This window comes from Monodelphis domestica, chromosome 1 (assembly GCF_027887165.1).
Source record: "Monodelphis domestica isolate mMonDom1 chromosome 1, mMonDom1.pri, whole genome shotgun sequence".
NCBI lineage: Eukaryota > Metazoa > Chordata > Mammalia > Didelphimorphia > Didelphidae > Monodelphis > Monodelphis domestica.
The window spans coordinates 709,692,063-709,711,753 of NC_077227.1; the positions used below are offsets into that span (position 1 = coordinate 709,692,063).

The 19,691-nt window shown below is 37.3% G+C and overlaps 1 protein-coding gene across 16 annotated transcripts in view; it reads left to right on the forward strand.

The window, feature by feature from the left end:
- Positions 1-19,691, forward strand: part of NFAT5 (nuclear factor of activated T cells 5) — a 241,361-nt gene that overhangs the window by 212,340 nt on the left and 9,330 nt on the right. For 15 of the 16 annotated variants that reach the window (XM_056811368.1, XM_056811370.1, XM_056811375.1 and 12 more), the window contains 4 exons: positions 1,107-1,239; positions 6,860-6,937; positions 11,723-11,871; positions 13,240-15,751. In XM_056811368.1, coding sequence (XP_056667346.1) covers positions 1,107-1,239; positions 6,860-6,937; positions 11,723-11,871; positions 13,240-15,751 — 2,872 coding nt within the window. Of the gene's footprint in view, positions 1-1,106; positions 1,240-6,859; positions 6,938-11,722; positions 11,872-13,239; positions 15,752-18,655; positions 19,659-19,691 lie in introns of those variants that run through there. The other variant, XM_056811399.1, reaches the window with a different exon arrangement.

A 19,691-nucleotide genomic window follows, 5' to 3' on the forward strand; every position in this document is an offset into this window, starting at 1 on the left:
GACAAAAATATAGTGTTTACCACCTGGTTTTGTTCCCCATTACCTTAGCCTTTGGGGAAAGAATTATTTAATTTTTCCTGATGGCTGGGACTCCTAGTGGTAGTGGTAGTAGTAAAGTAGCATAGGTAGGACCAGCCCTCTTTTCTTTTATTAAGGCTTTTACAACTACTTTAAAAAACTGCTTTGATAAATGAGGCCTCAGTATTTTAAATAGCATTAAAATGACTAAAAAAAAAGCTATAGAACAGATTTGAATTAAGGAAGTCCATTTGCGTGGGAGGATTACAGAGTATATAGTAACTTAACCTGAGCTATATTTGTTGCTTTATCCTGAGGATGCTTTTTTCCTCCAAATGAACCACTTAGTTTGTTCTCCATTTACAGAAAAAGATAGAGCCTCACATAGGTAGAGTGACTTGCCCAAAGCTATACAATTACTGAATGGCAGAGTGGATTTTATATTTATAGCCTAGTATTCTTAGTTCCCAGAAAATGTTTATCTATACCTTTTTGGGGGGGGGGTCATGGTAGGGAGGGTGGTAAGAACAGAAGTTGGAAGAAGGAAGATCTTGAAAGGAAATGACACTTGGGTGGGAAATTGACACTTTTTCGGAATAAACAGTAAAAACAAATTACTCTTATTTTTTAATATTAAAAAAAAATGTTCACACTATGCTAAGAAAAACAGTAGAACATTTTGTTAATATGTTCCTATGAAAGCTCTAAGCCTTTTTCCTCTGCATATTATCAATAAGATCTGTATGCAAAGAATGCCCGAAAAGCTTAAGGTCACACAAGCGTGAATGGCATCTGTCTTTCATTTTCTGTAAGCCTGGGAACTTTTACTTAATGTGAATAAAGTTTTTCATTCCAATGGACCCTAAGATATCAGTGCCAAACAAACTATAGGGTAAAAGATTATTATTATGCCTGGCAGTTCTGCATCCAGGTCTTGTGTCAACTTGACCAATAGATATATGTTTTAATGACTTCCTTTTTCATTTATAGCTCATAGGAAAATAACTCTTTATAAAACTAAATATTATTTCCATCTTACCCCTCTGACTTCCTCATATTTTCTTTCTCCTTACCTCTGTATAAACCAGAATCATCTTATTGTGAAGGTGCCTCCATATCATGACCAATATATAACCTTGCCTGTGTCTGTGGGGATATATGTAATAACCAATGCTGGAAGATCCCATGATGTTCAGCCATTCACCTACACTCCAGATACAGGTATGTTCAATAAAGAGGTCACGGATGAAATGAAAGATTGATTTCCAATTCTTAGAAAGTGTTGGGAAAGCTATTCTATATAAGTAAAAACAATTATTAGTCATTATTACAAAAATCATTTTTAATTTTACCAGGTTTTTTTTTAGTTATTCAGTAAGGTAATTTGATATAGGCTATCTCCTTAATTTTGGGTAGCTAGGTGACACAGCAGATAGAGATCCAAGAGTGGAGTCAGGAAAACTTGAGTTCATCTCCAACCTCAGATACTTACTAGCAGTGTGACCCTGGCCAAGTCAATTAACCCTTTTTGCCTCAGTTTCCTGCCTGCAGAATGAATTGGAAAAGGAAATGGCAAAGCACTCCAGGATCTTTGCCAGGAACACCCCACTAGGGATCATGAAGTGTTGGACACAACTGAAAATGACTAAACAAAAGTCTTCCTATTTTATGTGAGACTAAATTATCAAGAGGCCAGAATGAAAATCTGAGACCTTTTAGCCTTACTAGTTATATGAAAGAGGACATTAGGCTCACTCGGTCAACCTTCAATGGAGAACATTGCAGTTATGATGTGGCTAGACCCTGACATCCCAGAAATTTTTTTGATGGTATTTGGGCCATTTATTTCCTAGTACTTTATTTTAAGACATGAATGTCAAAATAAATGATATTTAATAAATATTTCCAGTTAGTTGCTTATCTGAAACAGAAATGCAAATAAAGGCAAGTTATACTTCCTATAAAGTACAAGTGTCTTATACTTTTCACTTGGTACCTATTTATGTCTTAAGAGAAAAAAGGTAAAACTACAGAAATATATTTACTTAGTAATTTTCCCCTTATGCACTAGTTAAATTTCAACTCTAATTTCTACTTTTGCCTTTTGGCACCAAATTTCAGTTGAGATGTTTCAAACAAATAATCATATGCCTAGTCTAACAGTGAAGTAAATTGAACAAGAGTTTCATGTTTGCATTTCTTTTCTAGTAGTCAAACTAGCACGACCATGACAGTTTTTTAAAAATATAGTTTTAATCTAGGTCTGATTCACAGATTTCATGCTATTATAACTGTTAGATTGTCTAAAGGAAAGACACTGCCTTCTATTAGAAATAGAGTAAAAGGTATGGAATCTGAGATTTACTCTTGTTTAGGTAAACAGATTTTGGCTGCTGATTTAGAGAAGATGACCAGGAGCCCTTTCTTGATTCCTGCCAACTATTAGACAATCAGTTTATTCTAGCACCACAAATGCTATTGAAGTAGAATCAAGAAGCCTTTCATTGCAAGAGTGTCCATTAAATACAACTCTCCAAGAATTCATGGTTCTTGTTTTGGACTGTCATAGAAAAGTACTGGTGTTGTCCCTAGAAAGCTTAACTGCTCTGAGGAGATGAGACTGAAGATCAATTCTGGGTTTCCTTGTGTGTTTGTGATCTGCACATTTCTGTTTATACTCAAGTATTTAGTATATAATTATGACTTTAAAAATGCTTTGTAATTTATTTTTCATTCATTCTTATCACTGATAACTCCCAAAGCAAGTTACTAGTCATTTGATTTAAAAGTAAAAATAAAAAATATAAATTAAAAAATATTTTTAAAAAGTAAAAATAAAAAATAAAATAATTTTTGAAGAAGTATTTACTAATTTTAGCTGTTAAATTTATGGAATCCATTATCTGTGACTTGTATGTAGATTTATTTTATTTTTTAAATCTTTACCTTCTATCTTAGAATCAATGTTAAGTGTGGGTTCCAAGGCAGAAGAGTGCTCTTGCCCAGGATTATATAGTTAGGATGTGTCTACCTCCCTACTCCTAGATTCATGTTGGCAAAACTGTGGCATGGGTGCCAGGGTGGCACAGGGAGGGCTGCTCCTTTTCCCTCTCCATAGTGCCCAAGGACATTTTTAAAAATTTTATTTAGTTAGTTAGAATATTTTTCCAAGGTTACATGATTCACATTCTTTCCCTCCTCTCCTTCTCTCCCCCATCCCAGACCCAACAAGCAATTTTATTAGGTTATACGTGTATCATTGTTCAAAATCGATTTCCATGTTATTTATATTTGCAATAGTGATCTTTTAACATCAAAATCCTAATCATATCCCTATAGAACCATATAATCAATCATATGTTTTTCTTCTGCATTTCTGCTCCCACATTTCTTTCTCTGACGTGGATAGCGTCCTTTCTCATAAATTCCTCTGGATTGTCCTGGATCATTGCATTACTGCTAATATAAATATCTATTCGATTATACCACAGTGATCAGTCTCTGTGTACAATGTTATCCTGGTTCTGCTCCTTTCGCTCTGCATCACTTCCTGGAGGTCGTTCAGGTTCATATGGAATTCCTCCAGTTCATCATTCCTTTTTGCACAATAGTATTCCATCACCATCAGATACCACAATTTGTTCAGTCATTCCCCAATTGAAGGGCATCCCCTCGTTTTCCAATTTTTGGCCACCACAAAGAGCACAGCTATGAATATTCTTGTACATGTATTTTTCCTTATTATCTCTTTGGGGTACAAACCCAGCAGTGGTATGGCTGCATCAAAGAGCAGGCAGTCTTTTAAAGCCCTTTGGGCATAATTCCAAATTGCTTTCCAGAATGGTTGGATTAATTCACAACTCCACCAGCAATGTATTAGTACTGAGGACATTTTTTGCATGTCTTGCCCCTCTTTCCAGCTGCCGAAATGTGAGCATTTCCTCGCTCCTCTGGCTGGGGTAATGCTGGGTGGGGGGGAGGGGGGGAAGGGGGGTGGTGTCACAGGCAGCTTGAAGTTGCACTTTGGGCATGCAATCTTGAAAATGTTTGCCAGGCTGCTCTAGATTCATTTCTTTTTTTTCTTCTTCTTCTTTTAAACCCTTACCTTCTGTCTTGAAGTGAATACTATGTATTGGCTCCAAGGCAGAAGAGTGGTAAGGGCTAGGCAATGGGGGTCAAGTGACTTGCCCAGGGTCACACAGCTGGGAAGTGTCTGAGGCCAGATTTGAACCTAGGACCCCCGTCTCTAGGCCTGGCTCTCAATCCACTAAGCCACCCAGCTCCCCGCCCCCTCATTTCATTTCTAATCAAATGATTCATTTATCTGATCTACTAACTATAGGATTCTTGCATACCAAGATAAATAGTGTAATTTAACTATTCTCAAGGAATATGTACAATTTTATTTATATGTGTCTGTATATATATCTTGACAGCTTTAGCTGTCATTTGAAATCTGCTGAAATGATACTTGGAAAAGTATAAACTGCATTTGAATACAAACACAATGTGGATAGAAGCTGGCTTTTTATTTGTCATCAAGTTGAGCTTCCTTTCTCTTCATCTGAAGGGCTTTTTTATTTAAATTTTACATGGTGATTCTAGTTGGCAGGATTATTTGTAATTAGTGGTTATTTGTAACTTAGTGATAAGTTTGTAATACGTTTATTAGAATAGGTAAAGAGACTGAAACTTTGACTTCAGCTACCTGGGGAGGAAACTTCTGTACCAGTGCAGGTCAATTCCTTCTCTGCATTTTGTCAGCTTAAGGGCTAGAAGAATATAAACTCATTTTGAACAGGAAAGATTGCATTCTTTGTATTTGTATCTCTAAGACTTAGCACAGTACCTAACCAGGTGTAGAAGCTTGGTAAGTGCTTTCCCATTGATTGATTGATTGATTGATTGATTGATTGAAGTAATTTGCCCAGAGTCATATAGCTGCTAGGAATCTGGATTTGAGTCCAGGTTTTCCTGATTCCTAGACTGACTCTCTACTATAGCACACTGCCTCTCATCTCATGCCACCTATGTTAATAAAAATAGAATTAAAAGTACTAGAGGGCTCAGTGATACTGACTTCCCAACACTTTGCTTGGTAACAGACACCTGTAATTTTGTGAATTTATAGCTCATTATACTTTTTTACATTTAGACTTACAAGCCCATATTTTCAGAAGTCTTCTGACTGGCAGAATAATTATATCTTTCTAGTAAATTCATTCTTTTCCCCCCAAACCCTCCTCTCCTTCAACCTTCCCTACTATTTTAGAGGGCAATACTATTCTCCTTGCTCCTCAGACTCACAACCTAGAAATCATGTTGGATTTTTCATCTCTATATCCCTGCACTATATTCAAACTGTTGCTGAGGCCTGTCCATCTTGCCTTTGAAGCATCTCATGGATATGCTTCTTTCTTCTCTTTGACACTTTTTGTTATTCAGTCATTTTTCAGGTATGTTCAACCTTTCCAACACATTTGAGGTTTTCTTGGCAGCGACACTGGAGTAGTTTGCATTCCTTTCTCTAGCTCATTTTTTAGATGAAGAAACTGAAGCAAACAGGATTATCTGACTTGCCCAGGGTCACAGAGCTAATAAGTGTCTCAGACCAGATTTGAACTTAGGGAAAAGAATCTTCCTGAATCTAAGCCTGGTACTCTTATCAGAGCCTACCCAGTGGTATTTCTAACACTACTCCCAAGGTACATCAGACATTTATCATCTCATGTCTGAACTATTGCCATAGCTTGCTTGGTGGCTCTGCCTGCCTCAACTCTCTACCCAGCTTCAGTCCACCCTCCATTCACTAAATAAATTAAGTGATTTTCCTAAAGCACAGATCTAATATTGCCACTCAGTTAACTGAAATGATTCCCTGCTATTTCCCAGATCAAATATAAAATGCTCTTTTTTGGCATTCAAAGCCCTTCATAACCTATGTTCTTTGATCCAGTGACACTGGTCTCATGGCATCTCTCAGCTCTGGGTATTTCTCTAGCTCTGTGACTGGAATGTACCCCTTTTTTGTTTTGCCTACTGATTTCCCTGGCTTCCTTTAAGTCTCAACTAAATCCCATATTTTACAGGAAATTTCCCCCAACCCCTCTTAATTCTAGTGATTTCTCTCTGCTAATTATTTCCTATGGATCCTGGAGCTTGTTTATATATTATTTATCTCCCCTATTAAATTATAAGCTCCTTGAGAATGAGGATTGCCTTTTGCCTCCTTTTGAATCCCTGGCATTTCTCATAGTATCTAGCACAGTGATGGCAAGGCGAACCTTTTAGAGACCGTAAGAGACTAAGTGCCCAAACTGCAACCCTCATTTAGCATGTGTGTAGTCCCCTCCCACCCCCCACCTTACCCCAGGCAGGGGAGGAATGAAGCGCTCCCATTGGGTTGATGGGCAGAGGGGCAGATGGTGTTAGAAATGTCCTCAGGTATATGTGGAGAGGGAGAAGGGAGCAGCCCCCTCTGGCACATGTGCCATAGGTTCACCAATGTGGGCATAGCACATAGAAAGCATTTAACAAATGCTTATTGATTAATTGTAAGTCTTTTAGATAAGGATGTATGGTGTCACATTTGATTGCCATCAATTTTCATAAATATTTGACCAGTGTTAATGTTTCTTTCCCTTGCATATGTAGAAACAGGCTAATATTGAAAAGGCAGAACTATGGAAAAATGTGTCTGTTTGAAAGAATTCAGTTTAGTGTCAACATAAAGTTGAGTAAGTTCTTATTAAAAAAATAGTCTGTTAATTTGATGCAAAACCTGGATATTTGTTCAGTTGAATAATTTATAACAAATTCCATCTTCTCTTCTAATTAACAGCTAATGCTCTGAATGTAAATGTGAAGAAGGAAATGTCCAGTCCAGCACGACCTTGTTCTTTTGAAGAGGCTATCAAAGGTACTAGATTAGTCCTTATAAAAAAACTTTAATGCATAAACCTACATTTCCTGTAGTGCACCTTATTTTTTTCTCAATTTCTTCATGGAAAAGACAATTTTTCACTATGACATTTCCCTTCCCTTTCTTCTCAAATAACATTTAGTTATCTTTGAATATACCAGATGAGTTTCAAAAAGTTTTCTATGTTAAATTTATTTTTAAAAATTGTTTTAAATATTTAAAATCCATACCTATAGTATTACTATAAAACAGGGCAAGTAATGGTCTTTCTGCAACAAAGGCTACTTTTAGTGGCTAGGTATCATGTCATGTTTTCACTTCTGTTTAAACTGTTGAATACTTCTTTCATCCCATGTTATGGATTGAAATAAATAAATTATTTCAATATGTATTGAAATAAATCTTCAGTTCTAAACTAAAAGGTTGGAAAAGCACATAGAACATCTTATTGACCAGGAAACATTAAAATATAAAGCAAATATAAAGAATAAGTACACTTAAAAAATAAATCTCTTTAAGTGTTTTAATGGTAATTCTTTTCTTACATTACCTTAAAAAAAAAAACCTAAAATAAACATAATCAAATTGTATTTTGATATTGTTATACTAGTTCAATTAAAAAATATATCTTTAATATATGGTATTCTGACATTTTCAAATCATTGATTACTTATTGAGTACATAGTGTGTGCTTGACAATGCTATAGTAGATGGTCATGTTAATTCTACCAATAACTGTTCTATTTTTGGAAGAATGAATGAACGAATAAAAAAACACTTGCTAAATGCTTTTGTGCTGAATGAATAAGCAGAGGCTAAAGACTGGGGATCCAGATGGAAAATTTGAGATTCCCAAGGAGCCCCCATTCTAATGAGGAAGATAGAACTTTTAAGATGTTTCTGTTGGAAGTTAGATTATTTCTCTAGTGTTGACTTTACATGTATTTGTTTCAACTCACAAACAGTAATTGTATTTGTATTAACAAAATTAATACATTATAAAATTTTTATAATATTTTTAGATTTAGAAATAACAATAAAACTTAGGTAGTAACCCTTTCAAGTAGTTTAGTAGAACCTTGATTAGTTATTAAATTCTAGCATAATGGAATTTCTATTACCAGTTTCAGTAGTAAAATGTAATATAGATTTGATGATATTCAAATAATTGTAAGTACATAATGTAACCAGACCTAATTGAAAAATGGGTTGTGAATGAATTGTTTAGTACCAGATGGCATCTAACCATCTTCCCAAAAGTTTTTTAGAAAATTAAAGATAAAATGTTAGAAACATTGGCCCAAGACAAAACCTGTGTACATTTACAAATAACTATAGTGTCAAAAGAGCAAAAGACTGCTGGTATCATTCTCACCCATAAGAACTCCAGAGAAATTCTTTGAAAATAAAGAGGAGTAAAATGCTAAGCTAATTGGATTACTCTGCAAGATGATCCCACAGATCAAGATCAGCTGAGCTATAATGTGGGCAATGGTAAAGTAATATATTTAGGGAAAATAATCCAAATCATACATTATGATACTTACTATTTACGTGCATATTGTACTTCATAGTTATAAAGAATTTTACATAAATTATCCCATTTAATCTTTACAACATACTTGTGAATTCAGCCAGTAAACATTTATTAAGTACCTAATATGTTCTAGGCACTGTGCTAAATGTTGCAGATCTAAACATTTGAATCAAAATTACTCTTAACAAGGAGACCAAAAGAGCCTGTCAGCACATATCTGAATTACTTTTCAGATTGAGAGAAGGGCAGCCAGTGGCTACACTAGTTGAAAATTTTATTTCATTCATAAAATCTTATGAAAATGTTGGTGATGTAAAAAAAGTAATACAATAAAGATATACTCTAACTACATATGAAATTCTAAAAATCTTGATAAGGTGGATAATGAATGATAATCATCTATATTACTTCATAAAGCAGAAAGAAACAGAAGGTAAAACTAATTTTCATAAAGATTAACAAGAGGTCTGGCTAAGCAAAGTTATCCTAAGGGTATTTAAGGATAGCAAAAAGAAATAAAAATAGCAAAGATCTGTAAAGATTTTTATAATAAACTTATTATTATCAAGGATATTAAAGCTATCATACTTAGCCTCTTGTATCACAGTCTTGGGTGAGCTTATAGATGAAATGGAAATGTAACTAAAAAGAATAAATGGGAAAAACATCCCACTGAAATAAATGTATAGAGACAAGAATGCAATCTCCCATTGTGCTTATTGTTTCTTTAAAAAGTATTTGATTCAGTAGAGCAAAGCACTACTTTAAAGCTCTCTTCCAACAAAACATCTTCCTTTATTGTATCAAAACTATTCAAGATTCTATGAAAGATAAACAGAAATAGCCTTCTTCCATGAATCATTTAGTATAAACATTATCACAGCATCAAATAAAAAAATGTTCTGCTGACTGAAGGTGTATACCTAATGCAGAGTTATAAATTAAAGATAGTTGAGACCCTGCAGATGTTCCTTTAACAGGCAACAGCGTGCTAGTTGGTTCATGAATTGTAGAGCTTCCTGGGAGAGATTGATAATGATTTACCTGTCACAGCAAAGATCAAGTGAATGAATAATATTTATTGCCCATATTATGATATGTAGTTGAATGGATAAGCACAAATCTTTTCTACCTATAGATATCTCTAGAGTATTCAGTAAAATGAACAAGTAGGATAAAAAAATTAAGCAAAAGGAGGAAAGTATGCTGCACTGTTGTCAGAAATTGCACAGCTCTTTTAATTTCCCTAAGGTTTAATATCACTAGTCTATCAATATTGTTGTATCTTATGAGACATAGAACACAACAGTCTCCAATGAATTGAAAATTAATTTCAAACAGAAGTCAGTTGAGAAGTAACCTGCAACATGTGACCAATGAACTTCAAAGAGTAACAGGAGTAAAAATATTGTCCAGGAAATATAGGAAAGGAAGATTGGTTGGTCATGTGGTGAGGAAGGTATGACAGATTAGATCCTCTGAATGTTAAACCTGAACTCTCTATTTTAGGACTGTGAGGGATGCTTTCAACGTGTTGGGTGGACTCCAGTGATAATTGGATGAGAGGATGAATGAATATCTTGTAGGAAGAGTAGACATAGATGGACCATAGTCATCATTAGAGGGAACATCCATTTGACTATGAACATGTGCTTGTATATATACACACATATATGTTCATACTCATAGATAGGTAGGTAGATAGATAGACAGACAGACAGACAGATAGATAGATAGATAGATAGATAGATAGATAGATAGATAGATAGATAGATAGATAGATACTTAGTAATTTAAGTGAGGGCTTACAGTGAGGTACTGAATTCTGATGTAATCATCTTTGAATGAATAGCCAGTCAACTCTATAGCAAAGTGGCTATGATCTACTAAGAAGCTGTTGCTGGCTATTTCCAGTTGGTGGCAATATGGTACAGTGGAAAAAGCAATGAACTTGAAGTGACTGGGCCTGAGTCTTACCTTGGAGTCCTCTTCTACTCACTACCATATCATCTTGAAAATGCCCTTATCCTTATAGTCCTTTTGTCCTGGTTTCCTCATCTGTAAAATGGGAGGATTGGATTAAATGATTTTTAAAGGCCCTTCCAGCTCTACATATGTAATTTTTATGACACATCCTAGAGCAGTGATGGTGAACCTATGGCAAAGGTGCTAAAGATAGCACATAGAGTGCTCCCTGTGGGCATGCAGCTGCCTTCCCCACCCCACCCCCAGAGTTCTTTACAAAAAAGGCAGAAGGATTCAGGCAGAGCTACTCCCTTCCCCCCCCTCACCACCATGCCTGATGACATATTTTCACTTTACCCGCCCCTCTGCCCAGCAGCCCAGTGGGAGAGCTTTCTCCCTCCCCTGTGTGGGGGTAAGGGGGTACAGGGTTTGCCCAACACTGAGTGGCAAGGAGGGGTATGGCACTCAGTCTGAGGGGCGGGGGTAGGGGTGGGGCCTGGCACTCCATCTTTAAAAGGTTCACCATCACTGTCCTAGAGTATAACTTGATAATGTTGAATAATATAATTTAGGGGTTCTTAGGAGAATTATGAGGGTATGGCTTTACTAGGGGATAAAGGCCCTCACATACTACCAGCATTCTTCAGTATATGCTTAAACTTACTCTGAAGAATGGCTAAGTAGACAAGATAGTTTTTAAGCCTCCCACCCCCAATATCTAGTAAATTAAGTCCCAGTAAATTCCCAGGGAGTAAGGATTCACTAATTTATACACCTATTATTTTCTTTCAGACTTGTGATAATAAAATAAATTAGACTCACTATTAAACCCTCAAACTATATTCTCAGGATAGTTGTGAGAACCATGAAACCCATCTTGGGGACAAAAACTGAGCAGATTAGGAAACTTCCTCTATCAATCAATGCAGGTCAGCCCCTTCTCTGAAATTTAGTTTTTAAAGTGGTGCCTAGAGAAAGAGAGGTTGATAATTGCTCAAGGTCACATAGCAGCTATATGTCAGAGGTAGACCTTGAACCAGGTCTTATTGGTTTAAAGGCTGTCCCTTTCTCCACTAAATCATACTGCCCATGTTACCACCCAGAAAGAAAGAAAAACTATTGAATTTGGTAGTACCATTTTGGTGAGACACTTCTTCCCATAAGCCATATTCATTTTTCTATTATTACAATCCCATTAGAAAAAAATATTTTTAAAACATTACTTTTATCCAGTGTATTATAGAATTGTAAATTTCATGTTTCTTTTTATTTGTTTGCAGTAATGAAAGCCACTAGTTGTAATCTAGATAAGGTAAATATTCTTCCTAGTGCCTTGATCACTCCACTAATGTCAAGCAGTATGATTAAGAATGAAGATGTTACCCCAATGGAAGTAACAGCAGAAAAGCGATCTTCTCCTGTCTTTAAAGTGAGTTATGTTGATGTGAGTCCCCTTGCCCTGAATCTAAAATGTCTTCTATTCAGAGAATGATTTTTCTATTAACTTACTTTTCTTATTTCCTCCATTTTCATATTATTTATGTTTCCTTTGTTATTATTTTTTTATTTGCCTTTTACTAACCTTAAAAAAATAGTCTTGCTTTGTTGAATGATTCTTTGGTGTCCTTTAAAATTGTCTGTAAGTGAATCTTATTTTCCAATTGACTTCAAATACAAATTTTTAACAAGGAAAGAAATAAAATGGAATCCACAGCTTGTTGGGTATTAGCAAGAGTTTTGTGCAATACTGTATTTCCCACTTAGGGTTCCTACTCTTTTATTATCTTCCTTTCATTTGTTTTTCTCATTTTTTCACTTGCTTCATTATAAGTAAGAGACGTTAAAATTCAGACATTAAAAGAACTTTGTTCTTATTTATATACGATGAAGTCTGATCATTTTGTCCATGAGTTTTCCCAACATCTAAGAGTTGCCTTTTAAAAATGTTCTTCCCCACCCCACCCCTTGTTTATTTTCATTAATAGTACACATAGTATTATGTTGGCTCCTAAAATGTAGGGAGCACAGTTTTTTTACTTTTTCCAGTTAGAGTAGAGAGTGATAAATTCATTCCTTTTTACTTATTTATTTAAAAATCTTTACTTTCTGTCTTAGAACTGATATTAAGTATTGATTCCAAGTCAGAAGATCAGTAAGGGCTGGGCATTTGGGGTTAAATGGTTTTCCCAGAGTCATACAGCTAAGAAGTACCTGAGGCCAGACTCTAGGCTTGGCTCTCTGTCCACTGAGCCTGGCTGCCACTCACTTCTTTTTAAAAAATGTATTTTTGCAAGCATTTCTTCTATCTCCCTCACACTCTTCCCCTCCCTCCCCAGCTAAACAATGCAAAGGAAAGAATACCTTCATATGAATATGCACAGGCCAGTAAAACAAATTCTCCTATTGATCTTATCCAAAACTATGTGTCTCATTCTGCATCACCTCTCTGGCAGGGAGTAGTTGGTGTGTTTCATTTTCAGTCCTCTGGACTTATAGTTCATCATTTCATTGAGAGTTCTAGTCTTTCAAAGTTATTTTTCCCCTATAATATTGTCATTGATAACATTGTTCTCCTTCTACTTACTTTGCATCATTTCATAGAGGTCTTTCTCATTTCCTCTGAAAAAATTGTCTGTTTTGTCCTTTCTTATGCCACAATAATACCCCATTACATTCTTGTACTACTATTTGTTTCATCATTCACCAATAGAAGGATAGTCCCTTCATTCTCAGTTTAGGGCTTTTGTGTTTCAGAATACAGGAAGCTATAAGTGTATATTTTTGGATTTTTTTTTAGACAACTAAGGCAGTTGGATCAACTCAGCAAACATTAGAAAATATCTCCAACATATCAGGAAGTGGATCTTTTTCATCTTCTTCCCATTTACCTCCTGAAAATGAAAAGCAGCAGACAATTCAGTCTAAAGTGTACAACACAGAAGGTCTGACCACTCTGCAGACACAGGACATTACACAACCAGGGACCTTTCCAACAGGTCCTGCTGCCAGCCAGTTGTCCAGCAGTGATGCATTATTGCAGCAAGCTAACCAGTTTCAGGGCAGAGAGCCCCAGTCTAGGGAGGTTCTACAAACTGAGGGTGGTGTGGTGAATTTGTCCCAGTTGACTGAGGCACCACAGCAGCCACAGCCATCACCCCTGCAAGAACAAGCGCAGACCCTACAGCAGCAGATTTCATCCAACATTTTCTCACCACAAAACAGTGTGAGTCAACTACAAAATACCATCCAGCAGTTACAAGCTGGAAGTTTTACAGCTGGTGCTGCCAGTGGCAGCAGTGGAAACGTGGATCTGGTCCAGCAAGTCCTCGAGGCCCAGCAGCAGCTATCTTCAGTTTTGTTTTCTGCTTCAGATGGCAATGAGAATGTCCAAGAACAGCTCAGTGCTGACATTTTTCAGCAGGTTAGTCAAATTCAAAATAGTGTAAGCCCTGGAATATTTTCTTCAACAGAACCAGCTGTCCATGCCAGGCCAGAAAATTTAATGACTGGAAGAGCTGAGAATGTTCATCCCCAGGCTGAAGGTACATTATCCAATCAGCAGCAGCAGCAACAGCAGCAGCAGCAAGCAATGGAATCATCAGCTGCTATGGTGATAGAAATGCAGCAGAGTATCTGCCAGGCAGCTGCCCAAATGCAGTCCGAGTTATTCTCTTCATCTGCCTCTGCAAATGGAAACCTCCAGCAATCTCCAGTTTACCAGCAGGCCTCCCATATGATGAGTGCATTATCAACCAGTGAGGACATGCAGATGCAGTGTGAACTTTTCTCTTCTCCTGCTGTTTCTGGGAATGAAACTTCTACTACCACCACACAGCAGGTAGCAACCCCTGGCCCTACCATGTTTCAGACTTCAAATTCAACAGATGGAGAAGAAACTGGAGGACAAGTAAAACAGATACAGAACAATGTATTTCAGACCATGGTACAAATGCAGCGCAGTGGAGAAAATCCACCTCAAGTTAACCTTTTTTCATCTACAAAAAATATGATGGCTGTTCAGAATAGTGGTACTCCACCACAGGGCAATGGTCTGTTCCAGCAGAGTAATGAGATATTGTCTCTTCAGTCTGGAAGCTTTATACAGCAGCCTTCTCATTCACAAGCTCAGCTTTTTCACCCACAAAATTCTATTGGTGAGACCCAGAATATACCCCAGGAAACTCAAGGTTCTCTTTTTCACAGTCCCAGTCCCATTGTCCACAATCAGACTTCCACATCATCCTCTGAGCAGTTGCAGCCTTCAATGTTCCATTCCCAGGGTACCATGGCTGTATTGCAAGGATCTTCTGTTCCTCAAGACCAGCAGCCAACTAACATGTTCCTTTCTCAGAGTTCTATAAATACACTTCAGAATAACACAGTGTCTCAAGAAGAACAAATCTCATTTTTTACAACACAGAACTCAATTCCTCCACTTCAGCCAGCACCAAACACTGAGCAACAAACTGCTTTTCAGCAGCAGACACAGATATCCCATATTCAGACACCAATGCTTTCCCAAGAACAGGCACAGCCTCCTCAGCAAAGCCTTTTTCAGCCTCCAGTATCATTAGGTGCTCTCCCGCCAAATTCAATGGCCCAGAACCAACAAGGGACAATCTTCCAATCACAGCATCCAATAGTTGCCATACAAAATAGTGCTTCATCCCAAGAGCAGCAGCAGCAGCAACAGCAGCAGCAGCAGCAGCAACAGCAGCAGCAGCAGCAGCAACAGCAGCAGCAGCAGAATATTTTGTTCGGTAATCAGAATACCATGGCTACAATGGCATCCCAGAAGCAACCACCACCAAATATGATATTCAATCCAAATCAAAATCCACTAGCCAGTCAAGAACAGCAAAACCAGTCTATGTTTCACCCACAAAATAATATGGCAACAATGAATCAAGAACAACAGCCCATGCAGTTTCAGAACCAAAACACAGTTTCTTCCCTTCAGACCCCAGGATCCACCCAGGCTGAACCACCCCAGCCATCTTTGTTCCATGCCTCTCCCCAGATTCAATTGGTCCAAGGCTCACCTAGTTCACAAGAGCAGCAAGTAACACTCTTCATCTCTTCAGCTTCCATGTCTGCCTTGCAGACTAGTATGAACCAACAAGACTTGCAACAGCCTCCACTCTACTCTCCTCAGAATAACATGCCAGGAATCCAGGGAGCTGCAGCTTCACCTCCACAGCAGACCAGTTTATTTCACAACACAGCAGGAAGTACAATGAACCAACTGCAGAATTCTCCTGGCTCATCTCAACAAACTTCAGGAATGTTCTTATTTGGCATCCAAAATAGTAAGTAGTCCTATGTCTGGTGTTGTTTTGTTACTGCTTGCATATTCAGTAAAATGACCCAGGGATCAAAAGTTATTTTTTAAAGCTCTTTTTTTTAAAGTTTTTTAAGTTTAGCACCCATATAATTTTTTTCCCTATTGCAATCCCAGCCAACTGAAAAATGGACCATATACATAACACCTATTGAGGGAAAGCATGTGTATAGGTTAAATCGATCAGACAGTTATTAAATACCAATTCTAGACAGTTCTTTAAGAGGATAAGTTACTGGGGCAGAGTCAACATGGCAGCTTAGTAGGAGCAAAAGCTGAAGCTATTCTGACTATCCTTCTAAACATATCTGTAGAAGGTTCCTCAAAAGGAAAGGAGTCAAAGCAGGACAAGTGAGGGGACTCTCCCATTGAACACAACTTGAAAGGTAGGCAGAGAAAGTTGAATTTGATGGGATAAGGGGGAGCTGGAAGCAAAATTATGAACAGAGGAGTGGTGGCTGACGATTCTCCCTCCCCCCCTCCCGCCACTACTGCACCAGAGTCAGAACTTGGGTATGGGCTGACTTTGGGAACTCAAGATAGGGGGTGGGGGGTGGGGCTACACTAGCAAGGGAGCACCTCAAACCCACCCCTTGAGATCTTGGCACCAGGCACCAGCACAACCCGCAGAGAGTTCTGGTAGTACATCTGGCTGGGCCTTTCAGGCATCAGTGGCTGGCTGGGTTGAAAACATCCCCAGGGCAAAAGTCAGCAGAGGAGAATTGGCAAGCACTTTTCAGAGTTCCTAGTTCTAAGGCCAAAAAAAGGGTGGGAAGATGAACAAACAGCAAAGGAAACATTTGATGCTCAAAATTTTCTATGGGGAAAAAGAGGATAAATTATAGAGAAGATGCTGGCCTCCATTGTTGGAGGAAGATTCCTGACCCAGGAGTTGCTCATACTGGTGACTCGCAGGTCTAAGCCCCACCCTTTTGTGCTAGATGTCATGCCAGATGCTGGGGACTCAAAGAGGAGGAAAGGCACAGGCTTTGCCTATACTGATAGGTAAAAAAAAGTGTTAGGAGGCCAAGGAAAGCCAGACCTAGTTTTAGGAAAATGAGATCAGAGACAATAGCTAAACTAGAGGGACCAGGAAAGGCTTCATATAGAAAAGATCATCTAAATTAATCCTTTAAGGGGGAGAGAAGGAAATTGAAGGGTAGTGATAACAGTAATAATAATGAGTTAGCATCTATCTCATTTTATATTCCCAATAACCCTAGAAAAAGGTGCTATTAGTTATTCTCATTTTCCAGATGAATAAACTGAGGTAGAGGTCAAGTGACTTCTTTTCACAGCATATAGTCAGTGTCTAAAGCAGAATTTGAACATGGATTTTTCTGCCTCAAGGGTCAGCACTCTAATTCTCTGTGTCCATGTTCAAGAGGTAGGAAACAAGTGATATCCAGGGAGCAAATAGCAGGTCAGGTCTGTCGAGACAGAAAATGCATGAAGGGGAATAATGTGAAATACCAACAGCAATGATGATCATCATTTTTGTTCTGTTGTTTTTCAGTCATGTAAGATTTTTAGATCCATTTTGGATTTTCTTGGCAAAGATCCCTGGAGTGGTTTGTCATTTCATTTTTAGCTCACTTGACAGATGAGGAAGCTGAGGCAATAGGGATAAGTGACTTTCCCAGGGACACACAGCTCTAAGAGTCTGAGGCCAGATTTGAACTCAGGAAGATGATTCTTCCTTGATTCCAGGACTTCACTGGGTCACCTAGCTGCCCAGTAAAAATAATATCAAGTACAACAGGACCTTGTTTTATATGAACTCAACACATGCAAATTCAGGTATACATGATTAGCATTTGAAAAAAAAAGGCAAAAAATATGTAAAATAACAGGTTTTAATTACACACTAAATCTTTGCCATTTTCCCAAGCAGTGTAAAGTCTCATGGCTTCACCCAGTCATGCTCATTCTTGCTCTGAGACAGTCAGTGTCAGTCATTACATTGTTTTGTGCCAAACATTAGTTCTAGCCATTAGTCTTTGCCTATTGTTCTCAATTGTAACAAGTCATGTCCAAGTCAGAGATGGACTTCTCTTGTTTCATGAGCATTATTTAGTTATACTATCACTATTTAGCATCATAAGAATAGTGATACTAGTAGCTCTGATAAACCCATACCTAGGCATGTTCATATAAGAAATACTCATGTGAAGGGTCTTGGAATATATTGGTTGCATCAAACAAGGTCCTTCTGTATTTATATAACAATTTAAGATTTTCAAAGTATTTTGCATTTGCCAACTCCTTTGACCATAATCCTAACTCTAGAATAGAAAATGTGGGTTGGAGCCATCCTAAGAAGACCTTTAGATTCCTGTCAGAGCTGGCATTTTCTTCTCTGGGGATTAGCAATTTACAGGATGCTTCTGAGTAGGGGAGTGGCATGAAAAGATTATTTTGGCAATTGGGTGAAGGAGTTGAGACAAAAGGTAATGAAGTTTATAAATAAATGACAGTAGTAGCAATGAGAGTAGAGAGAAAATGTAAGTAGATGTAAGAGATGATGATAGAATCAATTGGACCATGTATCTGATTGGATATGAAAAGTAGAAGAATCAAATGAGGCTGTGGTTTTAAACCTGAGCAATGAGGAGGTTGGTGGTAATCTCAGATGAAACAGGAAGGTGAATGAGAGAGAGAAATGGTTTTCAGAAGGAAAACAATGAATTTAGTTGGCAAACTTGAGTTACATCTGGTTGTGGATAGTACAGTAGTATGGTAGTCAGAAATGATTGGATTTCAAGAGAATTTAGAGCTAGACACATAGATGGAAAAAGCTACATAAAGGTGATAAAAGAAAGAAAATACAGAAAAGTTTATACTGAACCTTGATTTATTTATACCCATTTAGTGGCAGAGAAGGGCAGTGAATTAAGATAGAAGATTGAGAGGGAGCAGCTTCTATCTTCTAGTAACTTGACAGGTAGGAGAACCTGGATAAAAGATAAGTGTTAACAGAATCAATCAATAAGCATTAATTATTAGTCTCCTTTGTGCCAAACACTAAGGTGAGGAAGGAGGAGGACAAGAAAGTGATCAGTAATGTCACATGCTGTAGAAAAGTTGAGGACTCTGAGTAAAAAAAAAGATATCAGATTTAGTAAATGAGGTCACTGATGACCCTAGAGAAAGGTTTCTTTATATTGGCATAGCTAGAAGCCATATTGCAAAGCACTGATGGTCAGGGAAGGGTAGCAAAGAGTATAGAATTCTCTGTCCAAGGGTTTAAGCATTTTACAGTGGAGGAAAATTTAGGCTTAGAGATACATCATCTTTATCCCTGAAATGTGTTTTGGACAATCAAGTCTCATAATAATTTTTATTGCTCTTACGGCATTAATAGTATATGCAAGAGTTTATTTTTCCACTAGAATTTTATTTAGTTTTCAACATTTTAAGCTATTAATTGGGAAGCAAAAATGCCTGACAACAAGAATAGAATTCATTCCATTAGAATTTGAGCTCCTTGTAAGACAGAGATTATGTGTGTCTTACTTTGTATCCCAATGCTTAGCAGAGTACCAGGTACATAGTAAATACTTAAATTGATTCTTGTTGAAGATAACTATGAGGAAAATATCTTTGTACTATTTAACTCGGGCTCAAATATACTTCTTCCTATCTCCTAATTAGAAGTATCTGAAAGTAAAATAAATTTAAGCTTCAAATAATGAATTCCAAAGTTTATAGGCATATAGATCGAGCTAGAAAGGGGCCTTAAATGTCATCTATCAGATGAGGAAACAAAAGACCAATAAGAGGTGATTTGCAAATGAGTCGTATAGATTTGAGACTCATCTTCCTAAGTCTAATAATTGAACTTAGTGAGAGGGAGTTAATATCATGAAGAGAAAGAAATGAAACAGAAAATACTTGGATAACTTAAG